A 15,296-nucleotide genomic window follows, 5' to 3' on the forward strand; every position below is an offset into this window, starting at 1 on the left:
ATAACACTTGGACCTACCAGTGGGCCTTTAGATTTTAGCAAATTACTCACTACATTTATCCTACTGCAAAATAAAATAAAATAAATAAATCGATTGTCAGGGTTGTTTTCCTATCGGCATAGGATATTAGCAGTTAAATCATTTAAATTATTATGGGGCCGTGACAGTTGACAAGTTATACAGTTAAAAACCTCAGAATGATCCTGTGCTAAACATTAATTTTTCTGATGATTTTAGGAGGACAGACAATCTCAAGATCTACCTAAACCTGCCCAGATGACCTGTCTAAACCGAGACACGGCAACACAGGGGAAAAACTGTATTTGTCAGGCAAGCAGATAAGTACATCCTACCTGCTTTACAATTAACACTGCAGTTGGCTTCATCAGATCCATCCTTACAGTCCATCTCTCCATCACAGACATGACTGTACAGGACACACTCTTGGCCATCTTTACAGGGCTTAGAGCCCACACGACACTTTAATGATGCTGTCATTAAGGTTGTAGGAGCTGTAGTGGGACAACCGACCTCATCGGAACCATCAAGACAGTGAGAGCGGCCGTCACACACCAAATTTCTCTTCACACACTTCTTCCTGTCCATGCACAGGAAGTCACCTGGAAATGACATGAAATTCTCAAACAGACTTTCTTGCCATCTAGTTAAACGTTCAACACAAGAAATTTAATTTAAACAAGGGATGTGTTACTGCGATATGGACAGTTGCGAAGGCACGGTCGCTCATCGGAACCATCCGGGCAGTCTCTTCTTCCATCACACAAATATTGTTGCAGGATGCAGAGTGCTGTCCCTTGACAAGTCACATAAGGAGTCTTGCAGGGTGATGGTGGGGTTGGCATTGCTAAAATCGTTGGGAATTATTCAGACAAAGACAGATTGTGCCAGAATTGTAAAGTCTGCTCAATTAGTCCATATTTTCAACCCCTTAGTGATGTACACTGAGATAACAGGAAACAGGGCCATGAGTGAAAACATTTGTCAATAGAAGTATTGGGGTTTCCAGGTGAATGGCACAAAAGGGCTCACTCACACTGTCCCAATTGAACCACGCCCAGAAACGTTTGACACCTAAAGCCTGGTTCGAATGACTAGTATTAGCGCTCGCAACTGCGCCCGTTCTCTTGCACCCTGGCCTGGTTGGAAGAGGTGGGCTCAATCGCGGTTTGGAAAAGGGGCACTTACAGTGAGGGAAATAAGTATTTGATCCCCTGCTGATTTTGTAAGTTTGCCTACTTACAAACAAATGAAGAGTCTATAATTTTATGGTGGGTTTATTTTAACTGATAGACACAGAATATTAAAAAAAATCAGGGGGAAAAAATGTTATATAAAGGTTATAAATTGATTCGCATTTCAGTCAGTGAAATAAGTATTTGATCCCCTACCAACTAGCAAGAATTCTGGCTCCACAGATTGGTTATGTGCCTATATGGACCACAGATTAGTACTGTCACTTTAAGAAAGTACTCCTTAATCAGCTTGTTATGTATATAAAAGATGCCTGCCAACAGAATCTGTATCTTCCAGTTCAACCTCTCCACCACCATGGTCCAGACCAAATAGGTTTTAAAGGATGTCAGCGACAAGATTGTAGACCTGCACAAACCTTGACTAGGCTACAGACAGAAGCTTGGTGAGGAGACGACAACTGTTGGTGCCATTATTTGGAAATAGAAGATATACAAAATAACTATCAAATGCCCTTGGTCTGGAGCTCCCTGCAAGATTTCCCCAATGGGGTAAAGATGATCATGAGAAAGGTTAAAGATCAGCCCAGAACTACACGGAAGAAGCCTGTTAATGATTTCAAGACAGTTGGGAACACAGTTAGCAAGCAAACCATTGGTAACACGCTATGCCACAATAGACTGAAATCCTGAAGCACCTGCAAGGTCCTCCTGCCCAAGAAGGCCCGCCTGGCTCGTCAGAAAAGGCTTTGGCGAAAGTGCTGGCACTGCTGTGAGACCAAAATGGACTCCTGTGTTTGGAGGGAGAGAAATGCTGACTATGATCCCAAGAACATCATTTCTACAGAGAAGCACAGTGTTGGAAACATTTTGCTTTAGGGCTTTTTCTCTGCTACAGGTATACAGGATGACTTCACCGCATTGAGGGGCTGAGGGACGGGCCCATGTACCGTAAAATCTTGGACGAGAACCTCCTCCCCTTAACTAGGTCACTGAAGATGGGTCATGGATGAGCCTTTAACATGACAAAGGCGCAAAACATATTCCCAAGACAACCAAAGAGTGGCTTAAGGAGAAGCACATTAAATGTCCTAGCCAGTCTCTAGACCCTAGTCCTATAGAACCTCTGTGAAGGAGGCTAAAACTCCAATTTGCTGAGCGACAGCCACGAAACCTTAAAGATTGACAGAGGAGTGGACTAAATGTATCCTGACTAGTGCTGCACGATTAATCACATCGCAATCGCAATCGCGATGTCAGCCTATGCGATTACATGACAGCAAAAATTGCGATTATATTAAAGAAACAAATGCATTCGTGGACGTGACAATACATCCATTCGAAGTGATGTATGCCCATTTTCTATGCGAGAAAAAAAACCGAGTTGTCTTGTGTGGCGGTGGCGCGTGTGCTTGGTCACGTGACTTGCGGTGCGCAGTGTGGAGACGGGAGAAAATGGATACGGAGCAGGCCGACACTGAACTAGTGCCCAGAAAAAATGCTACCTCTGTTATTTGGCTTCAGGATATCAGACACTGAGCAGAGAGAGGTACTGTGCAGAATTTGCAAAACTAAAGTTGCTACATCTCGTGGCAACACGACAAATTTATATCAGCACCTGAAACAACACAGAGAAAAGTATGATGAATGCATGACGGTAAAAGCCAAGAGTAGTAAAGAGACCGAACAAAACAAAGCACAACCTGCGAGCAGAACAAAACAACACATAATTACAGATGTGTTTGCGAGTGTCACGCCATATGACAAGACATCGCAAAGATATAAAGAAATCACTGACTCCATCACGCACTGCTTGGCAAAAGACATGATGCCCATATACACCGTTAGCAAAGAGGGATTTCAGAAAATGATTCGCACATTGGACAAGAGATACCAGCTGCCCTCGCGAAACTATTTCTCTCAAGTTGCAATACCTGAGCTTTACAATAAGTGCCGTAGCGAGGTTCAACTAGAAATATCTACGGTGAAATTCTTTTCAACCACTACGGACCTTTGGTCAAGCAGGACGACGGAGCCATATATTAGCCTAACTGTACACTTTGTCGACGAGGAGTTTGAACTGAAAAGCCGTTGCCTGCAAACATCCTATTTCCCTGACGACCACACGGGAGAGAACATAGCCGCGGGTTTGAGAGAGGCACTGGCTGCATGGGACCTCTGTGAGAATGCTCAGGTCGCTGTCACTACAGACAACGGCAGTAACATCGTCAAAGCGGTGGCGCTTAATCACTGGATTAGGTTCCAGTGCTTTGGGCATAGACTTCATCTGGCCATCGGTAAGTTAAATTAATTTCTTATTTTCATATTTGATGCTACTGTACGTTCGAGAGGACAGCGATTAGCGTCGATTTAAGAATAAATCTAAATATACAGTATAGAAATAGGAGTGTCAAAGTTAACTAGAAATGGCCCATTTAATTTATTTTTCATGATTATTAGCAAGACACATAACTCTTAAAATGATTGTGTAACGGATACATCTGCCGCAGCTATGCCAATTACTAAACGTTTTATTTTATTTCCTTTCATCTTTCGTTAGATTGAGATTTGTGACTTGATATGAATATTAATAACTGTATTTGTTTGTTATAATTTTGTGTTACTGTTTTATGCATTAGTATGGAACTGAGCATGTTGTCAGAGTGTGAAACTGTGAATATTAAATGTTTTGCAAATGTCACTTTAGTAAGTTTGTCTTTTTTCACAAATTCTTCTCATTCACAGAAAATGCGCTGAAAGATAATGCACAATGCATTAGCAGGGCTACTGGGATATGTAGAAAGATTGTGGGCCACTTCTCCCATAGCTGGAAGAAAAGAGTGGCCTTGAAGGAAGCCCAAAGAGAACTCAACCTCCCAGAGCATGCCATGGTGACAGACTGCTCAACGCGATGGGGTTCCACTCAGAAGATGATAGCTAGAGTCCTGGAGCAGCAAAATGCCTTGTCCAAGGTTCTCTCTGCAGACCGCAAAGTGCGACACCTACTGCCCACATGGCAGGACCTGGAGGTCCTGGAATCTGTGAACAAGGCACTCAGCCCACTCCAGGACTTCACGGATGCCCTGTCAGGTGAACGATATGTAAGCATATCTTGTGTGAAACCTACTCTGCATCTTCTGAACACCTCAGTGCTAGCTGAAGAGGAAGAGGACACTAACCTGACCAAATCACTGAAATCAAAAATTCTGGCCTACCTCAACAAGAAATATGAAGACAGTGACACACAGGACCTGCTAAACATGTCTTCGTTCCTAGACCCAAGGTTTCGAACACAATACATCGCTGCAGAGGAGACCCAGACCTTAAAGGAACGAGTAATCTCGGAGTTGATAGTGAGTGAAATCACACTGTTAACCGGTAAGAATTACATGTAACAGATTTATAACATGCGTTTTTTTTATTTCAGGACATTCACCAGCAGCAGCCTGTAGCCCAAAGTACTGCAGCGATGGAGGATAGCCTGGAACTGGATGTAGAAAGTCCACCTGCTGCTAAATCCAGGAAAAAAAACCTGGCCAGTTTCTTTAAGAAAACCACAAGCACAACATCAACAGCATCATTTGATCCCATGGTGCTGTTTAGAGAAGCAGTAGCTGCTGAACTTAATGCTTACATTTACATGCCATGTGTTGTAGACCATGAAGAAGATCCACTGAAATGGTGGAAGAGTTACAAAATAAACTTCCCTAGGCTATGCAAACTAGCACAGAAATATCTGTGCACACAAGCAACAAGCTCTGCATCAGAGAGAGCTTTTAGCACTAGTGGTAATGTTGTATCGAATCATCGCTCCTGTCTGAAACCAGACAAGGTAGATATGCTTGTTTTTTTGGCAAAGAACCTCTCAAGCACTAAATAGAATGTTTTAGAACGAGGATTTGAATGTACAACCAGTTGGTCATTTAAAGTAACAACAAAGATTATAGAGGTTTAAGTTTTGAATCACACTTTTATATCCAGTTTATTTTTTCAAAAGAGTTTATACAAGTATGTGTTACATCCTGCTTAAATGTCCGTTTGTTGGGATTATTTTCCTAAAAATCTGTATATCCGTATTTATGTTCTATTTGTTTTATTTACCTGTACTGTTGAGAAAATATATGTTTAAGTTAATTTAATTCAGTAATGCAAAGATGTTACTGTTATTTAATTTGATAACATTTTATTTTAATTTGAAAACTTTGTGCATTTCTAGTTCTTGTTGCTAGTTTGTACTGTACATCTCAGTTGAGAAATACAAATTTCAGCATTTTCAGTTATCTGTGTGCATTTTCCTTGATAACAACCAAGTTGACTCTTTACACCCAGTTTATCGTATCGCAATCGCACATCGCAATTTTTACCTCAATAATCGCAATGTGACATTTTCCTCAAATCGTGCAGCCCTAATCCTGACACATGTGCAAACCTGGTGACCAACTATCAGAAATGTCTGACCTCTGTGCTTGCCAACAAGGGTTTCTCCACAAAGTACAAAGTTATGTTTTGCTCGGGGATCAAATACTTATTTCACTGACTGAAATGCAAATCAATTTATAACCTTTATATAACTTTTTTGCCCCCTGATTTTTTTAAATATTCTGTGTCTATCAGTTAAAATAAACCCACCATAAAAATTATAGACCCTTCATTTGTTTGCAAGTAGGCAAACTTACAAAATCAGCAGGGGATCAAATACTTATTTCCCTCACTGTAAGTGCAAACCGCACCGGAGCACAGAACTGAAAGCATGACGCAAATTATGCGACTTTAAATTGCTCCCTGAAGTTCAGCTGTCACCGTAAAAACATCTAATACGCACAGCACTATTATGTGCAGGCACGTCACCGCAGCCAAAATTACTCCAGATATTAGGTTTGTTAAACATAATGCAACGCTGCGTATAACAATCGGTTTTATGATAATAAAGTACGCAGGTGTTTAAAAGCAAAATGAGCCATTTACACTCATATCGCTCCCGTATGACTATGATATCAAAGCGGATCGGTCTGCGCAGGGTGCATGAAATTAAACACATCTGATAAGCCACAAACTGAACATTACAACGGATTCCATTGTGCTAAGAGAGATTGCTTTGTTTGTTTACTTCAAAGCAGTCGCATCATAATGATGAAAGCACGCTCGGGTGCGGATGGTAAAGTACAATGTAAGCGCAGGCCAGCGGGGGAGTGGGGACAATCACGCTCGGGCGTGGTTGAGAGCAACCGGTCCAAGTGTGAGTACAGCCTAAGACTGAGTAAGACTGAGGACTTACCACAGTCAGCCTCATCTGATCCATCCCAGCAGTCTCTCATCCCATTACAAATGAACACCTCTGGGATGCAACGACTGTTTCCGTCACAGCGCATGCTGCAGCTCTTTGTGGGTTTCCAGCATCCTACTTCATCTGAATGATCCAGACACTGAGGAATCCCATCACATACCTGCCTAAAGTCAATACACTTCTTCCCCTGAACACACTGAAACTGATCTGTGAGAAAATTAAAAATACCAAACTGTATCTCTTACCTAATAATGGACATATCAAATGAACTGGGTTTTTTAATTACAGGGTATGGCTTGAGATAGCAATTCCTAAGCCTTAAGAAAACCTTGTTTGTGACAATCAAGCAAATCTATTAGGCAGATTTCCGCATACAACAAGTACCTCTAGAACAGAGGTTCCCAAACTTTTCAGCCCGCGACCCCCAAAATAACAGTCCCAGTGACTCGTGACCCCCACTATGCTCGGAGGTGGTTAAAGTAGCCTAAACAAACGTTGCACGCAAATGCGCACATGCACCTTTTAGGTCTACCCAAACAAGCATAATGACAACATAAAAGAGCACAGTCCAACATATTTTATAGTTATTTACTCATTACTTTACTAGTTGTTGTACATAAACAGATTGTTGAATTTCTTCAAACTGATTCGAGTGCTGATGGATGTGCCTGACGATGGCGCCTCTGACTGCGGTGCTTCTCCGCTGGCCTCCCTGCGTTGTCTTTGGTCGATATTAATCAAGGTTTCATTTTGACAAATAAGAATATCCTAAATATAAAGCCTGAAAAATAATCTGCGTGCACATGGGACTGTTAAACGTGGTGCTGTAAATGGATTTGCTGCACCTAACCTAATGCAGTTGCTAATGTCGATAATGTGATGTAATCACCTCAGGGGTCATGATCAAGGGGGAGGAAATTCCTAAGGTCGATGGCTTTTTATTTGCATGGTTTTATATTTAACTTACCTAATATTTTTATATTTTGTTACACTTATTGATAACATATTTTTTGCTATTTCTAATAAAAAAAATGTATGCGACCCCTACTTTGGGAACCCCTGCTCTAGAATATTAAATTAAACAATTAACAATAGGGATATAACGATTCACTGTGAGCCGGTTGATTATAACGTGACGATTCAAGCCGGTTGAGATGTTATTTGAATAGCAATACATGTTTTGAACAGCAGGAGCTAATGTGTTTACTGCAAACTTGGAAAACGTGGATATGCTGAAATTTCTTAAATGTAAAATAATCCAAGAAAAGCACAGACAAAGTCTTAGATGGTTTAAAAATTGCAGTTTAGTTTTGTCATTTGACATAATCAGTGTCGTGCATCGCCAGCTGAGTGAATCGTTACATCCTTAATTAACAATTAATCAGAAATTAAAATATCATTTCACCTGGATTGCACTGAAGCTCACAGTCCTCCTCATCAGATCCATCCTTGCAGTCCATCTCTCCATCACACACATGACTGTACAGGACACACTCTCTGACGTTTTTACAGGGTTTAGATCCCACACGACACTTCAATGACACTGCGGTTGAGGTTGTAGGAGCCATTGTGGGACAACCGACCTCATCAGAACCGTCAAAACAGTGAGAGCGACCATCACACACCAGATTCCTCTCAACACACTTCTTTCTGTCCTTACACAGGAAGTCACCTGGAAACAAAATGACAATATTGAGAGAAAGGACATTTTATTTATTTATTCAAACACCATATCAGCACTTAAGGCTATTCACGGCAAACTCAGTCATGATATCAAAACTTTACACCTTATTACCAATCAAAAACTTGAAAACTGTCATCATTTCACCTGGAGAAGCACATGCATCTATACAAGAAGCTTCATCTGATCCGTCAGGACAATCTCTTCTTCTGTCACACAGCTGAGCCTGAGAAACACATACTGATGTTCCCGAACACAGAAAAGAGGGACTTTCACAGCTTGCCTGAGAAGGTCTGGATATAGCTGTCATGATATACAATACAAAATGTACCTTAATTACAGCTTTACAGAAAGTTAAACTGTCATAACGTCTTCAGTGGAAGAGAAAAATCACAATATATTGACAATAATTGTTCTAACCAACAAATGCTGTTCATACAATACTTTACTTTAATACAAGTAAAGTACAATACAATACTTTTTACATTAAAATTAAAAAATAAATTAAAAAAACATTTACTCAAGTAAAACTGACCAAATACAAAAAAAATGTATTAAACTAGATTATTCCTAAATCATGTTCATACACAAATAATGTTGCAAAAAATATTAACTTCTGACTACTGCATAAAAAAATGGTTAACCAAGCTACACTGGATTGTAGTAAAAAAAAAAAAACAGCTGAGGAATGATGAAACATTGACAGTCAATATTAAATTGAAAGGGATACTCCGCCTAAAATGAAAATTTTTACTTTAATTGGCTGTTATTAGGCCCCTTGTCAAAAAAAGCCCAACTAGACCCTAGGGGATTAGTTATAGCGGAGCTAGCATTCTTTACACTGTTAAACGTGCTGGCTTCTCATGCTTAACATGTTCAACTTGTTAAAAAACGAGTTGGACGTATGACATAGTATTTCTGTACTTGATACACTCCCCCAGCACTCCAAATTGTTTCAGGAAGTTTTTTTCCAATTCTGGATCCCCGTGTCGAAGGGATTTCATTCCTTTTATTGGCCAAAAGCACGGCAAGGCGAAGGCATAAGAGCCCGCCCACGAGCGAGACCCGTTTACCATCAGGGTTATCTGAGCTGCGTCAAGATGGGCTGCGCAATGCTGCAGCTCGTTACTCTTGCGATAGTGGAGTTTAAGTGTGTCTATTTGTTCATGGCATTTCAGTGATGGCTGTTAAATAAATTGTGGATATAACGCTGGACTTGGGAGATTGTTTGAAACTGATAGATGGTGCGGTCACAGCACTTAAAGGTGCCGGACATGAATGCCGAACCGTTGGTGAAAAACCGTGCGGTTACATTTTTTACCGAGAACCGTTACACCTCTAATAGGCACTCAAGATTAATATGAGATTGGCAGAAACTGCCTGTGATACAGGATCTTTAACTACAGACCTATAGCGAATCTACCATTCATTTCTAAGGAACTTGAAAAAGTAGTTTCAACTCAATTATGTTCCTTCCTCCAAAGGAATGACATAAATGAGGCCCCTGTTTGGAATTCTTCATTTATCAACAGTGCGTAGAAAAGGTTCTATAATTTGTCCTACAAATTAAATTTAGAATGTGTCCAAGTACAAAAAAATCTGTATTTATCAGACGTGCATACACTTACGCACACCAGTGAGCAATCATTGTTGATAAAACCCACATGTTCTTAAACACCATGCTCATTCAAGTTCATGGTCATCTGTATTCGGAAACGCTCCCAATGAACCATATATGTTGACAAAACCTCCCTTGTGCTCTCACTAACAGATCACAGCGGTCTTTGAAAACTCATTTGCGCAATGCATGGTTTGCTCAATTTGGTTTTCATTGTTAATTTAATAATTATTTATAGGAGATTATTTTGCATAAATTAAAATGTTCAGAAAAGTATTTTTTTGGTGGAATTGCAATGTATGATTTGGTAAAGAGTTGTAGAAATAGAAAAGCAAGATGTTAATTTTGTAATAATGATTAATATGCAAACCTCTTTTTGTTCTTTTTCAATCTGTTTGAATGTTTTATATTTTTTCATATTGTTCTGTTAAGTGTGTCTTTTACACTTACAATAAAAGAAGGTTTGCCAAATCATCCAGCAAAGTGAGATCAGCCATGACACTATGGGGTGATTTCCCAGACAGGGATTATTTTAAAACGGGACTAGGCCATAGTTAAATTAGGATATTTAAATTGTTTTTAAAGACATACTTTACAAAGAAACATAACAGGAGTGCATCTTGAGAAAACAATTGCACGGATATATTTTAAGATATGCCAGTGCAAGTTGTTTTCGATCAAGATACCGCTTACAGTTAAGTTAGTCTGAGACTAGACTTAAGCCCTGTCCGGGAAACCACCCAAAAACTACATTTCAAATGATTTCACATCTGTCTTTTGTAGCTTCTCACACCAATTATACAAATGTCTAGTTTGAACTATGAATTTACTAATTGAGTATTTGCAAATAAAGGACACAGGAAACACACAGTGTCACTTTCTTTTTGTAGTATCACTGTTCTACCACTACATTTTCTGCGTAAGCATGCTCAGAGGTGTGTTTACATTTACACACAATTCTTTTACACACTTTGTTTGAAACTGTTCTTACGCACTCACTATGCACACATTTGTGCGTACACACTGTTGATAAATGAGGCCCCAGGATTTAGAGCACATCACAGTACAGAGACTGCTTTGATCAGAGTTACAAATTATCTGCTTTTGGCATCTGACAGTGGCTGGATCTCGTTATTGGTGCTGTTAGATCTTAGTGCCACATTTGACACAAGTGACCACAGCACACTTACATAGACCTGAAAATTACTTTAACATTAATGGAATAGCTTTGTCGGATAAGTAAGATTTAAACCATTTCAGTTTTCAATTCGTAGCAATAAACAAGGTGACAATTCACAAGTCTAGTACGGAGTACCACAGGGCTTAGTTTTAGGGCCTCTGTCTCTTAATTATATCTCCTAGAGGTAGCATGTATAGTGCAAATAGCAGAGTTAGCTTTCACTGCTATGCCGATGATACTCAACTCTGCTGTTTCTTGTGAGGCTTCAAAGAAATATAGTTCAATAGAATAATGGAATGCATAGTCGATATAAAAAAACTGGATGAGTCACAACTTTTTATTGCTGAACTCAAAACCGAATCCATGTTTCACTTGGCAACTGTCTGACTTTGTCATCGTGTCAGTTGCTTTTGATTGCTGTGCGCGGGAGAGGGACAGTTCAGAAACTGGCATGTACTGCTTTATTCGGTGCTGCGTAGACCGATCGGCATCTGATATCAAACTTCCGCGAAAGCATTTAAAAGCATACGATGCATCTGCTTCCGCAGCTACTTCACATCATATGCCGATCAGTCTGTGCAAACACAGAATGAAGTCGAACACAGGGAGAATGCACAGGCTCTCTGTTTGTTCTTTCCTGCAGTCATCACAAGCGCGGCAGTCATCTACATTGCTCATAAATGACATTCACCCTGCATTCCATTTCAAAGGGCTCGTCCCTATACCCTAAACCCTTCAAAGGGTTTACCCTCCGGAGTGCGAGCATTAAAGTTGAAGGGTGTAGGGGAGCAAACAACAGTTTCTTGAAGTGCCCTTCTGTGTCATCATCCAACACCCATAAGGAGGAACTGTTGCCACGCAAAGTATCTGCACAAAGAATCATGGGGGCCCGAAGTGTTCATCAGTTGTAGCGGTCACGGTATATCCCATTTGGGACGCACTGTCAATGATCAAATAAATCTTTGGCGGGGCAAAAATACGTTTTGTCAGCCGCCAAAAAAATGTTAATGTAGGAAAAACTCTACTACCATAAAAACTCTATTTTTGTGAGTGATGCCGCAAAATCGCTAACAAAAATGGCCAGAAACATGCCTACAAACATGGCTCGCTGCTGCCCACTCTTTTTGGGAATGATCCACTCAAGTTGGTATCCATGTACAGCTTAGAATTTCAGCTTTCAGTTTCGTCTATGCTCCACAATGTTATTATAGCGGTAAGCCAAAAGAGCAGAGGCGATGACGTATTTCTGCATGCAAAACCCAGAAGCGAGTTAGCATTTTAGGACTTCCGGTTACATCGCTCCAAAGTCTATGGGTTTTTTGTAAGTTGCCCAAAATAAGGTCTGTGGTAAACAAAACCTCTGTGGTGCACCATGGTGCAACCCGCTTGTGATTTTTTTAACGCCTTTTTGGGTCTTAAAAACGGCAGTTGCTAACAAGTTGCTAAAAGCGACTACTTCGTCAGGCACTACTAACGTCAGGCACGTTAGATGTCATCGCGCATATAAAGCTCACAAATAATGTAACATGGGCACAAATCTCTTAAAACGTAGATGCGGATTCATTCACGGAGTAATTACTTACCAGGGAACACATTTTATATAAAGTTTTATAAAGAGTTGTCGGAGGCTTGGTGGTGGTGACGTTGATATCAAGCGACCTTAAGTGTAGTCTATTTATAGCGTCGTGTTAGCTTTTTATTTCTGCAGATTGTATTTCGGTTTCAAAAGTAACAAATGTTGTGTTAATTTGTAAAGACGATCTTGATAGACAAAACATGTAAACATCATCATCATTCTTTGTTAATCACAGAGCTTTTTTTCGCCATCTTCCATAAATAAGTGAAACATGCATTGGCTTTCAGTCGAGAGAACCAACGTGGCGCTTACTTCCGGGTAAGCCTAGATAGAAAGCTTATTTATATCTATAATCAGAAAGCTGAATAAATAGCTGTATGCCACATTAGCATCTGTTTCTATAGGCCGCTATACGTAGGTCGTCTGCCATATTGGAACGGTGCGAGCCGGTCCGTTAACACTCAAAATCAAGCTGACTGTGTATGATTATGAAAACATATTATTGTTGTGTAAACTCAAACATTATATGTGCTACATTAACACATGACAACAGTGAAAAGTTATCACAGCCATGGCTGCACAGCACAGTGTTGGGTCATTCTAGACAACTGTGAGGGACGTCAGTGTACCGTTCCAAGATGGTGGACCCGTCTACGTGCCTGGAGCGCTTGAATGCGGCATCTAGATAGATAGATATATATATACACAGGTGCTGGTCATATAATTAGAATATCATCAAGAAGTTGATTTATTTCACTAATTCCATTCAAAAAGTGAAACTTGTATATTATAGTCATTCTTAATACACAGACTGATATATTTCAAATGTTTATTTCTTTTAATTAGGGATGTAACGATTCACTCAGCTCACGATGCGATGCGATTCACGATTCTGATCTCACGATGCGATTTATTCACGATTTACTCACGATTTATTTTTACTAAATGAGTTGAAACATTAGAAATGAACAACTTCCCTTGCATTATTTCTTAAATGCTTCACGTTTCCTTGTATAATGAAATTATCTTTTATTTCAAATAACAAAACTAAACTGCAATTTTATAGCAAATTAATAATAGAAAAAGTCTCTTTAATATAAACAAACTAATACTGTCTGTGCTTTTCTTGGATTTCTTTTGCATTTAAGAAATATCAGCATGTCCAGGGGTGCACATAAGTTTTTCTATCTGGTTCTCAAGATAGCACCTGGAGATTCGGTTTGGTGCTCACATTGCACATAATGAGACAAATGATATTTACCTATTAAAAATAAAAGTAAAAAAGTAGTTACTTTTTAATGAACAATAAACAAAATAATAAAGTGGGATAATACTATATTTATATTACTTTAAAGTACACTTAAAATACAATGATAATGTATTTCTTCTTGTTTTTCTTTTTACATTAGTAAATATTAATTTTCAACACCAATTTTGAAACCTAAAACGACAACCTTTTTGGTTTTTGGCAGGTTGCTGGGAAGTGCACTTGCGAACGCACATGGAGACTTGCGGTGCAGAGCTAGGATCGAGTATAGCATAGTTTAAACAGCATGTCCTCTTAGAAAGTTTAAGAGAAGCGGTGTTTTGGTAGACGTGCAGCGCAGTGAAGTTTCAGACATTCACAGAGGCTGCGCGTGCCGCGTGCTTCTCTAGTAACGAAAGCAGAACCAACAAAGGCGGAGCTACCAATAGCCTACTCCGTTTTTCATCATTTACACCCAGGTCCCGTTTATCACCGGGAACAAACGAGATATCAGTAGATTTGGCAGCATTCAGTACAAACGGAAATCTTATCCAGTATTACATTTAGTCGGTCTAAAACAGTGATTGTGCATCAAAAGGTTTCAACCATGTCAGTTCTAACCTTATTTACAGAGCGCATTTTTAATTTTGGTTGCGCATGCGCACCTGCACACCACTTATGTGCATCCCTGAGCATGTCCACGTTTAGGTTTGCAGTGAACATGGTGGCCCCTGCCGTTCAAAAAATGTATTGCGATTCATTTCACACCTCAACCGATTTGAATCGTCACACATTATAATCGATTTTCAACCGGCTCACGGTGATTCGTTACATCCCTACTTTTAATTTGATGATTATAACGGACAACTAATGAAAATCCCAAATTCAGTATCTCAACTTTATGGAGATGCAGATTTCATTTTCCAACAGGACTTGGCACCTGCACACAGTGCCAAAGCTACCAGTACCTGGTTTAAGGACCATGGTATCCCTGTTCTTAATTGGCCAGCAAACTCACCTGACCTTAACCCCATTGAAAATCTATGGGGTATTGTGAAGAGGAAGATGCGATATGCCAGACCCAAACAATGCAGAAGAGCTGAAGGCCACTATCAGAGCAACCTGGGCTCTCATAACACCTGAGCAGTGCCACAGACTGATCGACTCCATGCCACGCCGCATTGCTGCAGTAATTCAGGCAAAAGGAGTCCCAACTCAGTATTGAGTGCTGTACATGTTCATACTTTTCATTTGGCCAAGATTTCTAAAAATCCTTTCTTTGTATTGGTCTTAAGTAATATTCTAATTTTCTGAGATACTGAATTTGGGATTTTCATTAGTTGTCAGTTATAATCATCAAATTAAAAGAAATAAACATTTTAAATATATCAGTCTGTGTGTAATGAATGAATATAATATACAAGTTTCACTTTTTGAATGGAATTAGTGAAATAAATCAACTTTTTGATGATATTCTAATTATATGACCAGCACCTGTAT

The 15,296-nt window shown here is 39.7% G+C and overlaps 2 protein-coding genes across 3 annotated transcripts in view; one reads left to right on the forward strand and one right to left on the reverse strand.

Moving 5' to 3' along the window:
* Positions 1-15,296, reverse strand: part of si:dkey-88l16.3 (low-density lipoprotein receptor-related protein 2) — a 91,114-nt gene that overhangs the window by 55,639 nt on the left and 20,179 nt on the right. For both annotated transcript variants that reach the window (XM_057327072.1, XM_057327071.1), the window contains exons 24-28: positions 8,324-8,479; positions 7,901-8,167; positions 6,487-6,702; positions 713-865; positions 354-620 (exon numbers count right to left, since the gene is read on the reverse strand). In XM_057327072.1, the coding sequence (XP_057183055.1) occupies positions 354-620; positions 713-865; positions 6,487-6,702; positions 7,901-8,167; positions 8,324-8,479 (1,059 nt within the window). The remainder of the gene's footprint in view (positions 1-353; positions 621-712; positions 866-6,486; positions 6,703-7,900; positions 8,168-8,323; positions 8,480-15,296) is intronic.
* LOC130549757 (E3 SUMO-protein ligase ZBED1-like) lies at positions 2,695-5,606 on the forward strand. The gene is made up of 3 exons (XM_057327073.1): positions 2,695-3,508; positions 3,957-4,564; positions 4,639-5,606. Exons 1-3 carry the CDS (start codon positions 2,710-2,712, stop codon positions 5,089-5,091), a joined length of 1,860 nt encoding a protein of 619 aa, XP_057183056.1. The 5' UTR covers positions 2,695-2,709; the 3' UTR covers positions 5,092-5,606.

Source organism: Triplophysa rosa, unplaced genomic scaffold (assembly GCF_024868665.1).
Source record: "Triplophysa rosa unplaced genomic scaffold, Trosa_1v2 scaffold16_ERROPOS7159779, whole genome shotgun sequence".
Classification (NCBI taxonomy): Eukaryota; Metazoa; Chordata; class Actinopteri; order Cypriniformes; family Nemacheilidae; genus Triplophysa; species Triplophysa rosa.